At 36.1% G+C, this 19,988-nt stretch overlaps 1 protein-coding gene across 1 annotated transcript; it reads left to right on the forward strand.

The window, feature by feature from the left end:
- Positions 1 to 303: 303 nt before the first annotated feature.
- Positions 304 to 18,856, forward strand: ephx2 (epoxide hydrolase 2, cytoplasmic). The gene is made up of 19 exons (XM_053633396.1): positions 304 to 522; positions 599 to 683; positions 2,655 to 2,829; positions 2,931 to 3,121; positions 3,812 to 3,934; positions 5,229 to 5,297; positions 5,483 to 5,578; positions 5,773 to 5,851; positions 6,848 to 6,882; positions 6,970 to 6,996; positions 8,093 to 8,178; positions 8,594 to 8,705; positions 9,681 to 9,755; positions 13,694 to 13,736; positions 14,306 to 14,408; positions 14,706 to 14,775; positions 15,167 to 15,247; positions 15,378 to 15,436; positions 18,020 to 18,856. Exons 1-19 carry the CDS (start codon positions 425 to 427, stop codon positions 18,102 to 18,104), a joined length of 1,692 nt encoding a protein of 563 aa, XP_053489371.1. The 5' UTR covers positions 304 to 424; the 3' UTR covers positions 18,105 to 18,856.
- Positions 18,857 to 19,988: the final 1,132 nt, after the last annotated feature.

Here is a 19,988-nt window from a genome sequence, read left to right on the forward strand (position 1 = left end):
GGTATCTGCAAAATTCTATCAGTGTAAGGTAATGCACAATATATATATATATATATATATATATATATATATATATATATATATATATATATATATATATATATATATAGTTTTCATAACATTTTATGGCTACAGCTTTCACCTTTTTTCTGTTTCACTCTTGACACACATTTTCACATGTTCAGAAGGAGAGTCGCGCAATAAACGTCTATTGGTCTATGTGGACCTTAGCCGCGCCTCCAGGTTTTTCCAACTTCTCATTGGCTATTAGAGTTCCTCGTCTATGACCGGCTTCGTAGTTACCAATAGTGGGTCTGTTGCTCTCCCATATAATGAACAACGTCAACACTACTACTGTACAAGTACGCAGAAGTTGTTCAGGTGCTGTTGTAGTGTAATTGTCGAGGTGTTTTGTTTTTCCTCAATGAGTAAAGCTGTGCTGTTCGGCTTGTGGGGCGGTGTTGTAACTGCTCACCCGCTCCAGCCTTTTCACAAATTCGAAACATGTTCAAACATTCCAAGGTATGTGTGTTTTTACATGTCTTTTTTGGATTATTAATAAATTCTGTCGATTTCAGCAGACCGAATTTTCTTTTAGGGATTTAATATCGAACGCGAGTGACAAAGGATGCGGTGAGAATGCTCTGGTTCGTGCTGAACGAGGGATAATCACCCTTTCTCAGGTAAAAACATGAATTTCAGCTATCCCTGTGCACAATACAAAGTTCAACTCGGTATAATATCCAGTTCAAGGAGAGTTGGGACGAGTGTTGCCTACTCATTTAAGGGGAAAGTAGCTCAAAGCATGCTTTAAAAGTTGCCAGAAGTTGTCAGATGAAGTTACATACAAAAGTTACTTATTCGTTCATATACGTACTAAAATGTTACATATTCATTGAATGGTCACGATATCAAAACATGTTACATGATGAAGCAAGATTTTCTGGACACTTAGAATAGAACGGAATAGAGTGGAATAGAGTAGAGTAGAATAGAATTGAATAGAGTGAAATAGAATGGAATTGAGTGGAATGGAATAGAATAGAGTAGAATAGAGTGGAATGTAATATAGTAGAATGGAATAGAATAGAGTAGAATAAAGTGAAATAGAATGGAATAGAATAGATAAGAGTAGAATAGAATGGAATAGAGTGAAATAGAATGGAATAGAGTGGAATAGAATAGAGTAGAATGGAACAGAGTGAAATAGAGTAGAGTAGAGTGGAATAGAGTGGAGATTAGAATAGAGTAGAATAGAATAAAATGGAATGAAATAGAGTGGAATAAACTACACCACAAACTGACTAATTATGTATTTGCAAACTATTTACAAAATTATATAATACTATAATTATTATTATGAACACAAAAAAAGAAGAAGAAGATGTGGTAATTAGCAGTTGGGAAATATACATGAAGGAAAACAGTTTTGGATGAAATAACTCACTTTTGTTACTAGTAAAATATTTCAGAGAAGAGAAGATATAAAATATTTGAAGAACACAGAAGCACGTGGGTGGGACAAACAGTAGTGATCAGTGGTGTGTAGTGAACGGTAGGGTTCAATGGGAATGCAATTTCCTATTTTTGTTAGAAATGTGCAATTTCTTGACTAGTATTACATGGTCCTATCTGGTTGAAGAGCCCTTTTGAGAAATGGATTTTGACATTCCAGTTAGCAAAACTCAACAAAGCGTACACCTTAAGGTTAATTCAGATTTACATGATCAGATTACTGAGACAATTAGAAAGTAAATTTTTGAACATTGACCAAACACAGATTATGCTGTTTTTGCTCCCCATCTTTGTGTGGGTTTGCTGTGAGTTCTCTAGTTTCCTTCTACCATTTAAAAACATGCCAATATGTAGATTGGCTATGATAATTTGGTAAATCGTCTCTCACCCAGTTTTCCTGGGATAGGCTCAGAATCCACCATAACCCTGATCAGGATAAAATAATTATTAAATGTGAGTGAGTGACTTCTAAATATTTAAATACGATATTTTAACAATATACAGTACATTACAGAATACTAAACATACTGTACATGCTTCTGTGTAACCATACAAACATGCCTTACTAGTGTGCAAGCTGATTTTGATAGCTATACTTTGATGATGGTGTTATAGACATGGCTGGGGAGAGTAATGATTCTAGAGTGTAAAGAATGTGACTCAGCACACAGCCTGGGCCCTTCTGCTTTCAGGATCAGGACCAATTGCTGGTTGCTATGCCCATGTTGAGCAGTTTTATGAACAGATTGCCAGCGATTATCTTGTTAAAAGCAGAGCTGTAGTCAATGAAGAATCTGTTTACCAGTAGGCAAATTCATGCAGGTCAAGGGCAGGTGGAAGAATACGCTGTCTGTATAGAACCTTACAAACCAGACCTATGAGATTGGAGATTGCATCAAAATAAACAGAATCTGTCAGTATCTGCTGTCAGTGATGAAGTTTATTTGTTTCATTAATTTTCATCCAAAATGCCAGATAGCACCTTATAACACTGAGGTTAGAATTTAGAAATGTTTGGATAGCATTGTGGTCATTATCACATGCGGAACCGGGTTGATCATGGTAAGTCTCATGGTAATGACCACTGCATTAGTTGCAACATTATGATCTTTGTAACTTTATGACTCTGTTACTTAAAGATGTTTGCAGAGCTGGAAACTGAGTGTGGAAAAGAGGCAGTCAGTCAGTCAGAGACCAAGTCTCTGCCTGCACCATTTTCAGCCCAGAAACTCTCTGGGGAGAGGGGAGGTGGGATAAGGAAGGTGGAGATTAGTACAAATGTGCTTGATTCTGCTGCCACCCTGAAGAGAAATGGTATGCAATTTTGTGTAGCTAAGTTTTCCATAAAGTCTGAGAGGTATACAGTACCCTATATTGATGTACAATATATATTTTGTCTCTGTTTTTCCCTCAAGGCATAAAAACTGGTATCGTGGCCAATATCTGGGTTGATGACTCTCCTCAGAGGGACAGTGTTGCTAAGATTCTCTCAGTGCTGGAAAGCTGTTTTGACGTGGTAGTACAGTCTTGCCACATTGGGTCAAGGCTTCCTGAACCTGAGATATTCCACACTGCCTTGGCTGAATTGAATGTTAAACCCCATGAGGCATGTATATCCAACTGGGGCCCTGTCACTGAATATGATTGTAGAGTTAAGCTTATTTTAACTGGTGGAGAGAGAAACCTCATGAGCACTTATGTTATACTATACACTTATATTGTGTCTAATGTAACACAAATCAGTTTTACACTAGTCATATCTGTCTAGCATGCAACCGCATTTTATTCATCACTAAAATGCATGTTTTTGTGTTAAACTGGTTGTTTAAATGTTGCTTGCTAATAGTTGTTTGCACGCAGAGGATGCACTCCATGAACTCAGTAGATCATTACGGGCTTGAACCTCTACAAAAAATTTTAATCACTAATGCAGCTCCCTATTTACCTTTAAAAGTATATCCATTGATAAATATTAGATTTAATAATGAGTCTCTATTGGTCACATATAGATTAAAGCACAGTGAAATTACTTTCTTTGCATACCCCAGCATGTTAGGAAGTTGGAGTCAGAGCACAGGGGCAGCCATGATACAGTGCCCCTAGAGCAGAGAGGGTTAAGGGCCTTTCTCAAGGGCCCAACAGTGGCAGCTTGCTAGTGCTGGGGCTTGAACCCCTGACCTTCTGATGAGTAACCCAGAACCTTAACCGCCAGGCCGCCACTGCCCCCAAGTCAATGTAATCACCAGCCATTGCATTTGTAATATGAACGTGATTTTATTCTGTATTCTTGTTTCAGGCTATTTGGTTGGATGTTAATGAAAAGAGTGTTCAGGCAGCTGAAAGCTTGGGCATGAAAGCTGTTAAGATTACTGGCATCAGTGAAGCACTGATGGAAATAGAGAAATTTACAGGGATAAAGGTAATGAACATTTATATGAGTATTTAACTATACTGTACCATCATTTCAGTGCTGTTTTAGATCTTAAATGAAATTTATGTTTATTTTTTTTGTTTGTTTCAAACATGGTTTCATCCATTAAGTGTCATATCAGACTTGATTTTTGGTCACACTGTAATTATATTCTTCTGTGAATGTGAATCCAATCAAATTGCCTTCAATAGGTCAGTAATTGAGACCATGTTCATAAAACAGTATAATTACAAATAGAAAATATTCCTCAGCTAGATATGTATTCATGTGACTTTCATAAAGGGAACATGTCTGAAGCAGTTTTCTGAGTGCACCCCAGTGACCACAGTTTCCTGCTCTTAGCTGATAATCAGATGTAGTGAAGGTTTACTCTAGGACAGAGAAACACAGAATATCAAAATCATGGAGTCATGGAGCCCTTATGAACCCTAATTGTTCACTAAAATCACTCATCAAAAATAATTCTAAATAACCTCATAGGACATGACTTGAGGCTTTGTAATAATTGTTGTAACAGAGATGCAGTTATTTCAGTGGAGCATATTCAAAAATGTAATAATGTGATTCTGAAAATTGTTCATAAATGACAAAGTTCACATAAGTTACACCAAGGCAAAAATAAAAAATAAAAACACACCAGCCACATCAATTTACAGATATTATACCAAAATCATGCAGCGTATTTTTTTTGTCCAGCTGTTGCCTGAAATGTGACATTTTTAATAGAATCCAATACATTTTCATCATAATTATTGACTCACTGCAAAACTCAGATCTTGGCAAACCATTAGTGTACCAAAGTGTGACATAAAATGAACCCCCCCTCCCAAAAAAACAACAACAACAAAACAAAACAAAACAAAAAACAAAACAAAACACACCGTCATAGTGACTTGCAAGTCCCATAAATGGTATTTGTAAATTATTAACAAGAAAATCATTGGGGCACTAAATGAGTGTCATTAAGACATTAGGTTTTATTACCAACTAGGTTTTTAAATCTATAATTCATAATGCAATAGAGGTATTTGTGTATATTGTTCCAAGCCCTGTGGGTATGCTAATCAATATGAAGTAATAAAGTGCTGTCTCCACCATTCATATTTTGGTCTATTATGCTTATCAACTTGAAGGGCAAGTTTTTAAAAGCCTTTTTAAAGGGCAGTTATTGATTAGCACAGTTATATTATATTAAATATATATGTTCATTCTGAAATAGAATCAGAGCACTGGTAGTTTAACCAGATTTCTATACATTCTATACATTTTGTGGAATCCACAGGTTACCACTGAGCAACAGCCTCTCTGCTGTAATCCTGAAGAGATCAGCCATGGATATGTCACTATTAAGGTAAAGGCAGCAAGTAAACGTTCAACCTAGTCATGAATGTGTGACTGCATGCAAATCCCTATTTACAAGTTTTATTTGCTGTTGTTGCTGTAAGAATTGTACACTGAATGCAGATAAAGGTTAACAGAGCAGAGTTGACACTGTTGGTTAGCATGGTATAGTTATAGTGTCCTTGTCTCTTTTAGCCTGGGGTGAAGATTCATTTTGTGGAGATGGGGGATGGGCCTCCAGTCCTGCTCTGTCATGGATTCCCAGAAAGCTGGTTTTCTTGGAGATACCAGGTAAGAATTTGAAAAAAAAGATAATGTGAAAATTCAAGCTGAGAGCCAGTGATATAAAACTTAATAGCTCAGAGAATCGGCAGTATTCTGAAAGCAGAGAGAAGTGTCCTGTTAATGCTGAGCATGTGCGATTGAATGCTTAATTCCAGCACACTACAGTGCCATTACTGACATTTATTCTTTTTTTTTTTTAGATTCCTGCCTTGGCTAATGCTGGATTCAAGGCTATTGCTATAGACCTAAAAGGTTTTGGTGACTCGAGTACTCCAGCAGGTCAGTTCATATAATGCACTAACCCTATCCCTGTTTGGATATTATTTCACAGTCTGTTAGTCTGATTTTATTTCTCTTCTCCACCATCTCTACCTCTCTTCTCTAGTTGATAATTCTTAATATATCACTGTCTCAATATAAAACATTTCAATATTTAATTATACTGTAATGTATGAACACATTGGATTAGGGTCTCAGAGCATGCTTATGAGTGACATTAGAATAAAAATATCAGGATTTTCTATGAAGCTCATGGTGAGATTGAAAACCTCATAAATGCTATCCACTTTCATTTTTTTTCCCTCTGGTTCTCACTGAATTCCTAATCAGTGAGACCTTTGATGTGAACATTGATGAAGTCCATTTGTAGTAATATTTTTATTTCTGGCCTAACTCTTACACTATGATATGATGTTCCATTTCTTTTGAAACTTTTTAAAACGTATCTCGTCAAGTTTGAAAAGTACATGTTAAAAAAACAATGTTTTTCAAACCATTATAACTGTTATAACAAAACAATAAATGGTGCAAATATCACTACCTCCAAGTAACCATTATAAATATGAAATGAGATGATGTTTCATTGATAGTGATAAAATACATTTAGCAACATACCAACATCTATGAGTGGTAGTGTTTCAGTAGTTTAATTCTTATACTTACAGTATATCTATATATATTCTCCTGTGACATACATGTTCAATTTAAACATTAGGTGTGGGTGTCTAGGTAAGTGCAGCACCTACCTTAATGTATTCTGACTCTATTCTTGTTGTATGATTTAGACGTCATGCTGGGAATGGAAATGAGAACTGTGCCCTTTTAATACCTTATATGCTGAGTACTCCCTTATGGGATCCTGAGAATTGTTCACCTGGAAATGTACTATTGGGTAGTTTCCCCCTCCGGTTATTGGTTTCTTTGTGGATTTCTTGACATTAAGATATGTAGAGTTAAACCACACAACTCTGATCTTACTCCCAGTTTTCTTTGCAGATATTGCTGAGTATTCTCAAGAAAATATTTTACGGGTAAGCAAAAGCACACAGCCCCAACTGAATAGACACAGATTTCAGAGAAAATAATTGGACAATGTTTATCTCTTTGGCTGCCTGTAGGAGTTGGTGACCTTTCTGGATAGATTGGTATGTATATAATTTTTACCCCATTACAGTCCTTCTCCCTGGTGCCTGCAAACTGACCTAGAGCCACTTGACAGTTCAGGTTGTGCAAGCCAGCAGAAATTGTGTTCTACAAATGAAAATTTGTAAATATACTTAGAGCAGATCTATGTGCAAATTAGACCTGTCAAGCCCGACTGCAGTCCTTTTGAAATCAATTTAAATGTGCAATATTTCTTCCATGTCACATTAATTTGAGTAATTAAAATATTTCTTTTAACACTTTGAAGCACTGAGTGCTTTTTTGCTGGGTGAAAACATGCATAGTATATGAGACACTACCACTCAGTATTTTCATGCCTTGTTAATATTCTTTATAGAGCATTTGGGGAAAGCTTTCTATATATTTGTTAAAAAAACAGCCCTACAACCTCAAGGATCTACCAGCACATGTTATGGTTCTTTTCACATTCCTTTAACAATATTCCTTCCTACATAACTACCTCTCTCTCATGCCAAATGAACTGGTATGTTTGAAGCTCTTCTGCAGTCTGAAATGACAAAAGAATTTGGTTTCAGTTAAGTTCTGAGATGAGTTGCAAACAAAGTGCTCATTTTATGGTTTATTTGATGGTGAAGTCAAGACTGAGGTGATGTGATTAAGGTGCCTGGGGATGTCGCAGGACTGTCATTCTAGTCTGAAGGTGCTTATTATCCACTCATTATGCACTGCAGTTGCCAGTTTAATCAAATAAATATTGTCTAAAATAAAGTTAATTGAGCTGGTGGTTGGGGGGATTGTATTTTAATTTGAGCGATGACTGACTACTGGACTACTGGATGCTTCTGCACTAACTGACAGATAAACAACAGGGGAACTACTTTGTGGCAGAGATGAACACTGTAAGATGAACAAGGCACTAAAATGGTTGGAATTCATTTGTACACATTTGCCAAAACTACAGATTATTTCTTAATGATAACGTGAGTGATTATGAAAGTGGTTGAAAAAAATTCAAGGTTAGTCCTGGGCTGATTAAGAAAAAAACAAGCTGAGCATCTTGCAGCAGAATATGGTTGTCTAATGAGGTTTAAATGCCATCTCTGTTCTCAAACGCAGGGCCTTGCACAGGTTACTGTGGTGGGTCATGACTGGGGTGGTGTTATTGCATGGAACATGGCTTTGTATTACCCGGAGAGACTGAGGTATGTATGTCAAGTACACAACTCTAACAGCATGACTTGTCCCAGTGTTGTCCCAGTTTAGATAACATGTTACATATTTAGCAAGTTCTGGGAAGGTCATGAGCTCAGCAATTTAAATAAGCTTTTTATTTGATGATATATGATTTAAAAAAGAATGTTCTTCAGTTGCCCCACTAGAGGAGCCCATAAAGGTTCTATGTAGAACCCTACAACAGATTACTTTCTTATCACAGAGGTATCAGAAGGTATCTAGTACTGCCAGTTTTCAAATATCTTAATATTCACAATGAAAAACATCATATTATACATGTTTTTCCTTCAAATATTACAAATTCAAGTTATGCTGACTCTGATATCACTGCATAGCTTTACTGTTTGTGGAAAAATATCTAACGATCGTTCTTTCTGACTCAAGGGCTGTGGCTTCTCTCAACACTCCTCTTTTCCCTGTGGATCCAAACAAAAACCCAATGCAGACACTTAAGTCTATACCAGTCTTTGAATATCAAATCTACTTCCAGGAGCCTGTGAGTGATATATTTTCTCTTGCTAAATTATTCAGGGTTTGTTTTAATCAAATTGTATTGTATTGTATATTACTTAAAACAACAACAAAACCCCCCAAAACATCTGAAATATGCAATACATTTATGCAAGCACTGATGAGCTGAGGCAAAACAACAGCAAGCTTATTTTTACTTGTTAGGTATTTGTTGGTTAATATTTATCACGAAATTGATCAGTAACACAAGTTTTCAGGCCCTTCAGAAGAAAGGTCATTTTAATCTTTTACTCTGGCTGGATGTGGCAGTGTAAATTCCTGTTTAAAGATTTCTGTAGGTTATTATACATAGCTTATGCCTAGCAGTTTCCAGCTCTGAAGATGTTGAATCTAGTCATTAGACATGAATTGAATTATTCGTTGAATTATCATTAGGCATATTGGTATTATCGTGAGTATTAAGGATTTGTGTTTGGGGAAACTGTCCTTTTAAGAATTACATTTTTATTCCATGTTATGAACAGCATTAGCAGTCCATTGGTGTTGTGACAACTACACTAAATTGTGTGATTATATGAGACAGATAAGCGTTTGGGGATTTAAATGTGGCGTAAGTCATAACACATTTTTATTCAATGCAAAGTATGCAGTATTGAAGCCTTTCTTCTCCTACATTAATTTAAGAGTCTGTGGGCCTGAAAGCTTGAGTGTGCCACCAGTCATGAGTAATACACAAAAAAACATTTTGTAATTGAAAAATGTGATTACATTTTTTAAATTGAACTCAGAAATTAACTTTACTATTATTTTTTGTTTGCCAGAGTAGGACTGTTATCTTGCTTACATGCTTGTTTTCATGTACAACACGTTTTGTTGATTGCAAAATGTCAAGAATCATTTACGATAAAGCAACATTTGGTTATGAATATTTTTGCAAGCACTCTATTGACTGAATGAAGCTTGGTGTTAATGGGAGAGTGACATGTCCCTGTTTATCTAGGGTGTAGCGGAGGCTGAGCTGGAGAAGAACCTGGAGAGAACTTTCAAACTGCTGTTCACTGCTAGTTATGAGAACGTAAGTGACAGAGTGTAGGTTGCTGCTGAAAAACATTGCAGTGACAAATTACAATAGAAAGTTTAAGGTTTCTTCTTCTTCTTCTTCTTCTTCTTCTTCTTCTTCTTTTTGTAATTTTTATCATTTGTATAACAGTTTTGTCTTTTGAAGCAAAAGACGTAGTACTTTTACACAGAAAACATTAAAATAATGCTTTAATGATTAATTAATTAATTAATGAGTTAGTTCAATCTAGCCATAAGTCAGTCATTAATAGAATAATTATGTAAGGAATAACACATGACAGACTGTGCTGTCATACGATTAAAATGTTTAATTTATTAATGTTACAGCTGCTCGCTCTCTCTCTCTCGCTCTCTCTCTTTCTCTCACCCACCCACCCACACAGACACAACCCGTTATTTTACTGTGAAAATGCAGAAAAGGGAAAGCCTCCTTCCATAAATGTTAAATAAACGTCTCCTAACAAAATAACTTCACAACATCAATGTTTATACAAATTACTTTGTTAAACAACTAGCTTTTAAAAAATTTGTTTATTGTTGGTCTTAGATTATGTGGAACGTCCACCGTACACGTCCCTATGTATGAGCTGTTACTATAGAAACACTAATGTACAGTATTAGAACAAGTGCATCAATATTTACCCATCGTTCATGTCACAGCCGAAACTACCTGTGCTCTTATTTGAAAATATATCTAATTTATGTAGAATCAATGGGAAAAAACAGTATTTATAAATAAGCTAGATGAATACAGGATTCTGATAAAGTTCTTTGGAACAAAATTGTAGAGTTTAGAGGTAAGAAATATATTTTCCAGTGGCAGTAGGGGTGCTTGATTTAGAGCTCTAATTGTCACAATCAGGATGTTCATCAGTAGGCAGTGAGGAACAAGGCAGGAAATATATATGCGGCAATATGCTTCCTGGTAGACATGGGGTCTGCTGCATTCTGAACTGGCTGAATTACTGAAAGAGACAGCAGGGCCACCAATGAGTAGAATGCATTCGTACAGCCTAGAAGTTGTTTCGTAGAAAACTGAAAACATGTAACTAGATTCTATGAATCATTTAAGGTTAACCTATATTTGTGACGTGAAGTAGGCTTTGATTTCAAAGAGAAGGTGAAATTTCAAAGTAAAGGTAAAAAGCTTCATTCTTCAAGGTCGAAGTTGAGGAAGATGAGAATAAAAAAATTAATTGCACTTGTCAGTTCGTATCAAAGACTGTAGGATTCAGTGCTGAAAATCTATAAGGGCATCCCATGGCAAGCTTCTGCTTGGCATACTGATAGTGTGTGCACAGGTTTGTTTGGTGAGCACAAACTATGTACTTTTCACCTAACATGGATGCCAAAATTCCTTGTGAATTTAGTCTAACACAGTTTATTTACTGCATTAGCATATACTGTGCAGTTGCTGAGAGCTGGGTATAAATACCATTGTTTTAGAGAAACTAAAACAATACAACAGGTGACTTGTGCGTTGTGCTGTATTTTCAAATGAGCTGACCTGGTGAAGCTTTGACATTTGTCTGCATATTATGACAGTCTGTGTTGACATTTGAATACCAAGGCACCTTCTGTTATCAGATCAGCTGCTTGCACTTCTCACCCAGATAGTACTGTTGCTAAGGGTGTATGGAGCACCAAGGTCAGCTCTTAAGTCATTAGGCTGCTAGTAAGGATGCTCACTCAGATCCTGAGCTCAAATGAGGATTTTGCTATCCAATCACTGTTACTTATTCAACAAAATACAGAAATGCAATAGTCTTCATTTGACTTGTATCACAGAATAGCATCTGAAAGCGATGGGTAGTTTGAAGAAGAGTTTGAAAAGGTGTCTGCATTACAAGCATGCCAACTCTCTTGGTGAGTCTTTGAGAGCACATGCAAAGCACTACTTTTATCACAAGTGGGTATTTTCAGGCTTTCCAAAGGTTTCCAAGGTTTATTGTGACCATCAGAAAGCCACACTGATGAAGATCAAAGAGTTATGGTGCTGTGGCTGAGTGACTTGGGATCGTAATGAGGGCTGGTTAAAGGTCCTTCACCTGAGCCTCTGTGCCTGGACTAATGAGTCACTCCTGGCCAGCCAACTCATCACTCAGCCCAGCTAAGACAGCCATAGCACATCCTAATGACTGTGTGGATTAGGAGTATTTGGCACAGGCATGTACCCTGCTCTGATGGCTGCTTTTTATGCTCATACTTGCTCCTGTCAAGTAGAGAAAATCATGCACTCACAGAGAGGGGAGACCTCAGAGGAATACCTGGCATTAATTGTAGTAGTGTCCACTCAACCTTCCACACACACGCTGCATCCATAAATGTCAGTTACTCCACAGTGGAGTAGATTGATGCTATAACTAGATCAGAAATTCCACAATGGATTTATTTATTTATTTATTTTAAATCCTCTCTGAATAATATGAGAAATGCTAATACAGGGACTTAAGAGATCCTATCTGTTAGGATCAATTAAATCCAGATATCTACTTCATCAGTCACATATTTTTCAATTAATATTCAATGTGCTCTTCAGGAAATATTCATTAGAGCACAATGTGAAGCTGAAAAGCTATACATATTTTTCTTCAAACGTTTTAAAGTAATTAAAATGAATCACAAGGTTAAAGCTCATCAGTAAGCAGAAATGTAAAATAAACATATAGTATTACAAAATATAGCGTATATAGTCAGCAGTAACAGGTATATATGTTAGGAATTGACAAAAAACATTTCTTGTATGGTGAGGAATCTATAGCACATTTAAATACAATCATCACAGAGGTCAAATGTGAAATTCAAAGCATGTGACATTGTATTTTTTTTTTTATACAATGTACAGTGATGTTATTTTCCATTGTGACACAAGGAACACATATCATAATGAGATGTCAAACTATTCCAGGATTTATTTATTCCTTATTTTTCAATTAAGGAATTTTGTGCTCAATTTGTTCCAAAACCCACTTCAAAATGCAATGTAAACCTCATTCCATTTGTCCAAATGACACAGCGATTTGCATTTCAATCAGCAGTGTAGACATCCCATAACATAATAGAGTCACTGTCCAATCACAATCCTCTACACAATTAGGGAACAAGTTAGCCTGTCTGTTGGTGGTTGCCAAGCAAAAGCATACAAGTTAGTGAAGAACTTGACAAGCTTTTCTCTTATTATCCAAACAAATCTTACATTTGAACAAAAAACTAACAACAAAACATCAGCTCCCATTTGGTCTGTGAGGACTGATTGGACAGTGAAAAAAAGAGAGAACTTCACTTTACTTCTTTTACTCCTTTTAGTAATTACATTTAATTAAGGCATGGATATGCAATGTTTGTGCAGTATAGCTGAGTGGATTACATTTTAGGGTGGGCTGCAATCCATTCTAACACAAATTGTATCCCAATTTGGTCATTTTCCAATTCCAGCCCACTAGCTATCTCATGACAGCTACCAACCAGGGAGGGTGAACGGCAACACATTCTTTCTCCAAGACACATGAAGCCAATGCAACTTTACATACTGTTCATGCTACATCACAGGGCAGATAAACATACAGTATTCAGAGGAAAGCATAGTGTTGCTTTGATTGACACAGGCGAGAGTAATGTAATTCCTCCTAACCAGAGATCTGGGCTAATTTTGCTCAGCCACAGACAGTTGTGTCATTGTCGGGATTCAAACTCACAATCTCCTGCTACAGCAAACTCTGTTCTTTTGCGTCACCCGAGAGCAATAATTCATTTTCTTAAAATAAACCCCTGTTCGATGATTTTTGCTTTTATTTCGGCAGTTGTGCATTACATTTGGTATTTTGCACCCAAAACATGTATTTAAATTGTTCTACAGTAAGAGTTGTATTGTACTGCATGGAGCCCTCAGCATATTCTCGCCTTTATCTGTGTAATTTGTGATATGTGTTACAGGATACACATCCTCAAGTGGATTTGACTGGAGTCATTAAGAGAGGTAAAACAAACAAAATATGTGAAAACACTGTATATGTTTTCTGTACATGAATAATCTTACCCTTTACTTTTTAATTGTTTATATGCATTGCTCATAACCCTAAAAGTATAGTGTTAATTTTAACATTAATATTAACAAATATTAACACTGGTTAACAACACTGGTCACAGTAGTATTTCCCATTGTTTTCATAAAAAAGGCAAATGGTAAAGCATAATTTGTAAAAACAACAACAACAACAAAAAAAACAACAACAACAAAAAAACCCCAACGAAACACTTAAAACTACAGGATGTAGAATTTGTAATTTTCCTTGTTCATGAATGACAAGTCAATACAATTTCACAGAGTAACCAAGGCAGTGTCTAAAACTTCAAAATAAGTAGTATGCCTAAATAGTAATGACACCAATGGTGTTGTGACATAATATTTAATATGATAGTATGTCATTGGGGACATTGTCCAGGTATTCAAATCTCTCAAATACTCAGTAGTACAGAAGTGTTATGAGAATAAAATTATGAACATCGGTGTATTAAATGTTTTTTTGTAACTGTGTTTCCTCTTAGGTGGTCTGTTTGTTGGAATGCCAGAAGAAGTTCCCAGAAGTGCTATCCTAAGTGAGGCAGAGCTGCAGTACTACATCCAGCAGTACAGGAAGAGTGGTTTCAGGTACACAGAGACAGGAGCGATGTAGTCTTTATGTTCATGATTACATTCCTTAAGAATGCTTTCACTTATTATTGATCACTTAACCTGCAGAATATTACTAATTGCCTTTATACGAAAAACAAAGTGTTTTACTCATGTTTTACTCAACTATTGATTCAAAAAGGGAAACTTTCCCTTGTAGTTGTTATTTTTGTAAATGTAAATTCTTTTTGTAATTTCCAGTTTCACTAATTATGCATACACACATTTCATCATTAAAGTTTCCATATTTGTACTGAGAGAATGTTTGTGTTCAAGGGGGCCTCTGAATTTGTATCGGAATGGAGAGAGGAACTGGCGCTGGATGTGTTCGAGGCCAAGGGGCAAGGCAAGTGTGTGCCAGTTCCTGTAGCTGTGTTCCAGCTTTGTGGCAGGAATTTGTGGCTCTAACACCACACCGTTGAAAACAACTCACTTTTCTGCTCATCTGCAAACCCATATGACATCAAGCACAACCATACACACTGGACATAGCAGATGGCCTGTGCTGTCTATTCCCTAACATCTGTTCCTAAGAGGCCTGGGATGAAGTGCTCTGCTGCACAGGCTACCTTTCTGATAAACATATCTCTTCATCTAGAGGCTGACCTCACTTGAGTTTTGCTGTGCAATGACCATTCTGATGATTTTTCTGGAATTAAAAAAATTATTGTTATTATTTTTGCTTAGTGATGATGTTTAGTATACAGTACATCAGAAAGTTGTTTTCCATTATGTAGATCCTGATGCCAGCTTTGATGGTGACTGCAGGGAAGGACAAGGTGCTTCTGCCCATTTTTTCCACTGGCATGGAGAAAATAGTAAGCCTGCCATCCTATTTTTTTTTTTTTAAACTTTTAACTTTTATACACAACACAATGAACATAATTAAACACAGTGCACTATCATTATTCAGAGCTAATTCAGTGTTTTTTTGTGTTGAATTTGAAGATTCCCAATTTATCGAGGGCTCATCTTGAGAACTGTGGACACTGGACTCAGATGGAGAGGTAAATTGTTCCTCATTGCTGTTATGTATTCTGCTGTTTTTATTTGTAATTTATTTGTCTAAAATGGGTTTATATCTGGAATAATTTTTTCAATTTCTTTTATTTTTAAAGGAACATGTATGTTTATGATAATCATAGAATCCATGTTAGGGCTTTTCCCTTGGGGTTTCGGTGAACTCACTTAAGACTGATCCAAGTGTAATTAAAATTCCTTCTGCTGTCCCTATAGCTAGATAGGCTCATAAATAATAGCAGAGACAGTGACAGAGGCGACAGTTACAAAAGGTTCAAAATGTAGCTGTGGATATTTCAATATATGAAGAAAGTAATTTCTCAAGACATACTGAGCTTTTGTCTTTACAGTATTTCTCAGAACACAGTGTCTGATTAGGACATCCTCTGCAGTGACTGAGAAATTTAGAACTTAACTCATTAATGAATCTGTCCGAAGCCTTGAAGCTTAAGTGACAAGTAACGACATGACTCGGGTAAAATCAATGATTCATAAGCTGACATATTCCAATGACCAGTCATCCTCCACATTTCTTATCAAATGACTGCAAGGATGCTGTGTCCACAGCAACATCACGGAGATTCTTCCAGGCTGATAATGACCAAGCAATTGAACCAACTGAAGAAGGGTATAGCTTAGGCCCTGCAAGCCTGTTGATATTAGATAATAGCACATTTATTCTGACCCAAAATCAGAGGACAGAGGTGTGAAAGTAAACTCCACAGTTAAAAACAATTGGTTGTTTGAAACTTCTTTCCTTTTTCAGAAGAAGTGATTGCGGTTTTTGTACAATTCTCAGATACTCAAGAGTCAATTTACTTTAGTGTACTGTAGAGTTTTTGCTAAAACCAGATTTTTTTACAGTGGAGTGGCAAAGGTCTTAGGCACCCTATTTTTTTAGTACAAACTTTGTTATAGATTTTTATTTGATGACTCCTACATTATAGAGCCAGTACAAAAATATTTTGGATTTCCAAATATTAGTTTAGCACAAAATTAAATGTTACAGAAAAATGTTTTTATGTCAGTAAAGAAAGCAGCATATTACGTAAGCGACCACTTTTCAGAAAAAAAAGCAATAATGATGGCTGCTGCGTTTTGTTGCAAAAATAAGAAGCAAGTGCAACAGTCACTGTCTCCAGATGCTCAATAAAACTTACCAGCTGATTTCCTTATAAAACTGTAGAAACTGTACCTGAGACTACTCTTTTTTTTTAAGCAAAGGGTCATCAAACCAAATAGTGACTTTGTTTCATTTATTACTGTTTATTACTGCCCTTTATAGTATTTTTTTTTAAATGTAGAAACATTTAATTTCTTTATTTTTGAAGGCATCTTTGCTCTATTGTACAGCATTTCTTTGCATGTGCCTAAGACTTGCACAGTACTGTAAGGGATAATCAACAGATAATTGGTCACAAAAGATAAAGAGAGAGGAATAATAACTATGTTAAAAACATCACATGCCTGAAAAATCAACTCACTATATTAATTTACAAATTCCAACCTAAAGTAAGAAAACCTGAGCAAACCTATAGGATAACAACACTGCCAGAACAATAAAGTGCAAGAGCATTCCACTTTATGACAAATCAATAACACATAGAATAGCAATCCTATACAGCACAGAGCTTACTCTAGACTTGAGAGGGTTTAATCAGTTCTTAAAGACCATCTCTTTTTGTATTCTGACGGTGTCAGATTTAGCACATGCTGTGCACTGATTTAGCAAGTAGGTTTCAGGAAAAGTTGGATGTATGACAGCAGTATTCAGTGCAATGACTGTGTCAAAGGTCACTACATTGTTCATAGAATCTTAATGCATAAATAGCTACATCGTGAGCTAAGTTTTTAGAGTAGCTTTATTTTTTGGAATTTGTATTATTGCCTAAATTTTAGTAATTTAGGCAGCTAAATGTAATTAAAAAATCAGGGTGGCACTTGAAACTTTAAAACTTGGTGTGTAGGTAGTATTATGTCAGGAGAGATGTGCCCGAACAGCCACAATGAGGGCACCAAAGTGCAGTGTTTCATGTTTTGGTTTTCCTGTACTGAGGCATAGAGACAAAATTCTTGCTTCTACAGATTGTTCAGGTTAAACCAAGAGTAAAAAACCCTAAAAACCATTAAGCTCCACCACTCCTGAGTTAATTAGTACAATATGCAAAATATTTTGGCTTACAGGGTATTGTCGTGTAATTAAATAAACAGACAATAGTCAGGATGGGAGAGCATGTGTATTGAGCACATGTTACATGATTTTGAGTTATCATAGCAAATTTGCCACATTTTTGTCAATACAGGGAGGTTTGTTCTAGCTAGTAGCGGGTTCCTACCTGCTACTATGACTCAGGCCCCAGATTGTTGACAATTTAACATTATACTTTTGTCTGTTATCTTGAACTGTTGTTACCAAGACAAGTCTGTAGCTAAAACCTTTTGTTCAAAGAATAAGCCTAGCCAATTTGGAATGATCACAATTAGTAAATCTGGCCTATGTCATTTTATCTTCTTCTTCTTCTTCTTCTTCTTCTTCTTCTTAATACTGCTGTTATTGTTTTTGTTATCAGACCAGCTGAGACCAACAAAATTCTGAACTCCTGGCTGAAAGAGATACACCTGGAAAACTCCATTCCTTTCTATCCAAAGCTATAAGATTATTATAAAACCATTGCTCAAGAATGCAAGCTTAGAGACTGGACACCTACAACTGGGAATTTTTTAAAATCCTTTTTACTTTACTATGCCTTGCATATTTGTTATCATATTATATTACTAAAATCTGCATTAGTGCTTTAGAAAACTTTCTTTATTAAATGCTTTATACATAATTAAACAATAAATGGCTGTGTATTTGTAATAAACAGCATCTTCACCATTGTGTACACCGAACTCCTTTTGGGGAGACGCACATATCACATTCCTGATAAACTGAATTAGTCCTGTTCCATCTTCACATCATCAACCCATTCAAAGCTTCCACTTTTATCTGGATTCGAAATGAGACACCAGCTGTCATTTCCTTAGGCGTAACTTTGATTAGACAGTCATGGAAACCAGCCCCAAGTACACAGTGCAGGTCTCTTTGTTAAGGGATGTTGATTACTGTGACCTGAGCCTACCCCTTTTAATCAAGTGAGGAGAATTAGAAAAGGACCAAAGGAAGCACAAGTCTCTCTTGAAAAATAGACACTGTTTAACACATTAAAGGAAATGGCTTGGCATTGAAAATGTACTTAATTTTAGTACAATTGTGGTTACTTTCAGTAAAGTTACTGACAGAGGGAATAATGTTGAGTTGCCCTTTAACTACAAATGGACAGAAAATGCAGTTATGTGGGTTAATAATTAAAATACTGGTACTTACCTCACTAAGTTTGTATAATAAGAAAATTATTGTCATTGTACATGTGTTTATCCTCATTTATTCCACAATTTTGCACTGTCTATACAGTCCCCTCCAAAAGTATTGGAGCAGCAAATGCAATTTTTATTTATTTATTTTTTGATATACAGAAAGTTGGGTTTGATATCAAAAGATGAATATAAGACAATAGATCAGAATTTCAACTCTTCTTTCCTGAGATTTACATCTAGATGGGTTAAACAACTCACCTTTTGTTTGAACCCACCCATTGTTCTAGTGATCAAAAATATTGGGACATGTGACTGATGGGTGTTTCTAATTGTCCAGTTATGCCCGGGTAGATTGATTGTTTAAACATTTAATCGCTCTGAAAATCTACTCTTGGTTTGAGCCTTGGGTTTCACCCAGCTGTTGTTAATAAGGATAAACTAACATGAGGACCAGAGAGCTGTCTAAGCAAGCCATTTTGAAACTGAGAAAAGAGGGAAAATTGATCAGAGCCATTGCACAAGCATTGGGCATAGCCATTACAACAATTTGGAATGTCCTGAAAAAGAAAGAAACCACTGGTGTACTAACAACCAGACATGGAACAGCTCGGCCATGGGAAACAACAGCAGTTAATGACAGAAACATTGTAAGTGCTGTGAAGAAAAAACTATTTACAGAGAAATGCAGCCAATCTAATTGAGAGGAACTTCATCATGCAGTAAGACAATGATCCAAAACACACTGCCAGCACAAAAAGAGATGGTTTTAGACCGGCCAAATCAATCACCAGACCATAACACAATTCAGCATACATTTCACCTCCTGAAGAGGAGACTGAAGGGCGAAACTCCCCGAAACAAATAACAACTGAAAGAAGCTGCAGTACAAGCCTGGATAAGCATCACAAAAGAATAACGCAACAGTTTGGTGATGTCAGTGTCCGTATTTACTTTAATTTACCGTCATGTGAAGAAATAAGTGGCTTTTTTGACATATTTGGACAAGCAAACATTTGATTATCTTTGAAAAAGTGCTTATTAATAAAGTTGATATACTTGAACAAAAACTTGAAAATTAGTTTTTCAATCATTTATTTAACAGAAATATCAATAGATGTGATATTCTTCTGTGGAAAAAGTAAGTACACCCTTGGCCTCAGAAGCGAGTATTGCCCCCCTTTA

The sequence above is a fragment of the Ictalurus furcatus genome, chromosome 9, assembly GCF_023375685.1.
Source record: "Ictalurus furcatus strain D&B chromosome 9, Billie_1.0, whole genome shotgun sequence".
In the NCBI taxonomy this organism is placed as follows: domain Eukaryota; kingdom Metazoa; phylum Chordata; class Actinopteri; order Siluriformes; family Ictaluridae; genus Ictalurus; species Ictalurus furcatus.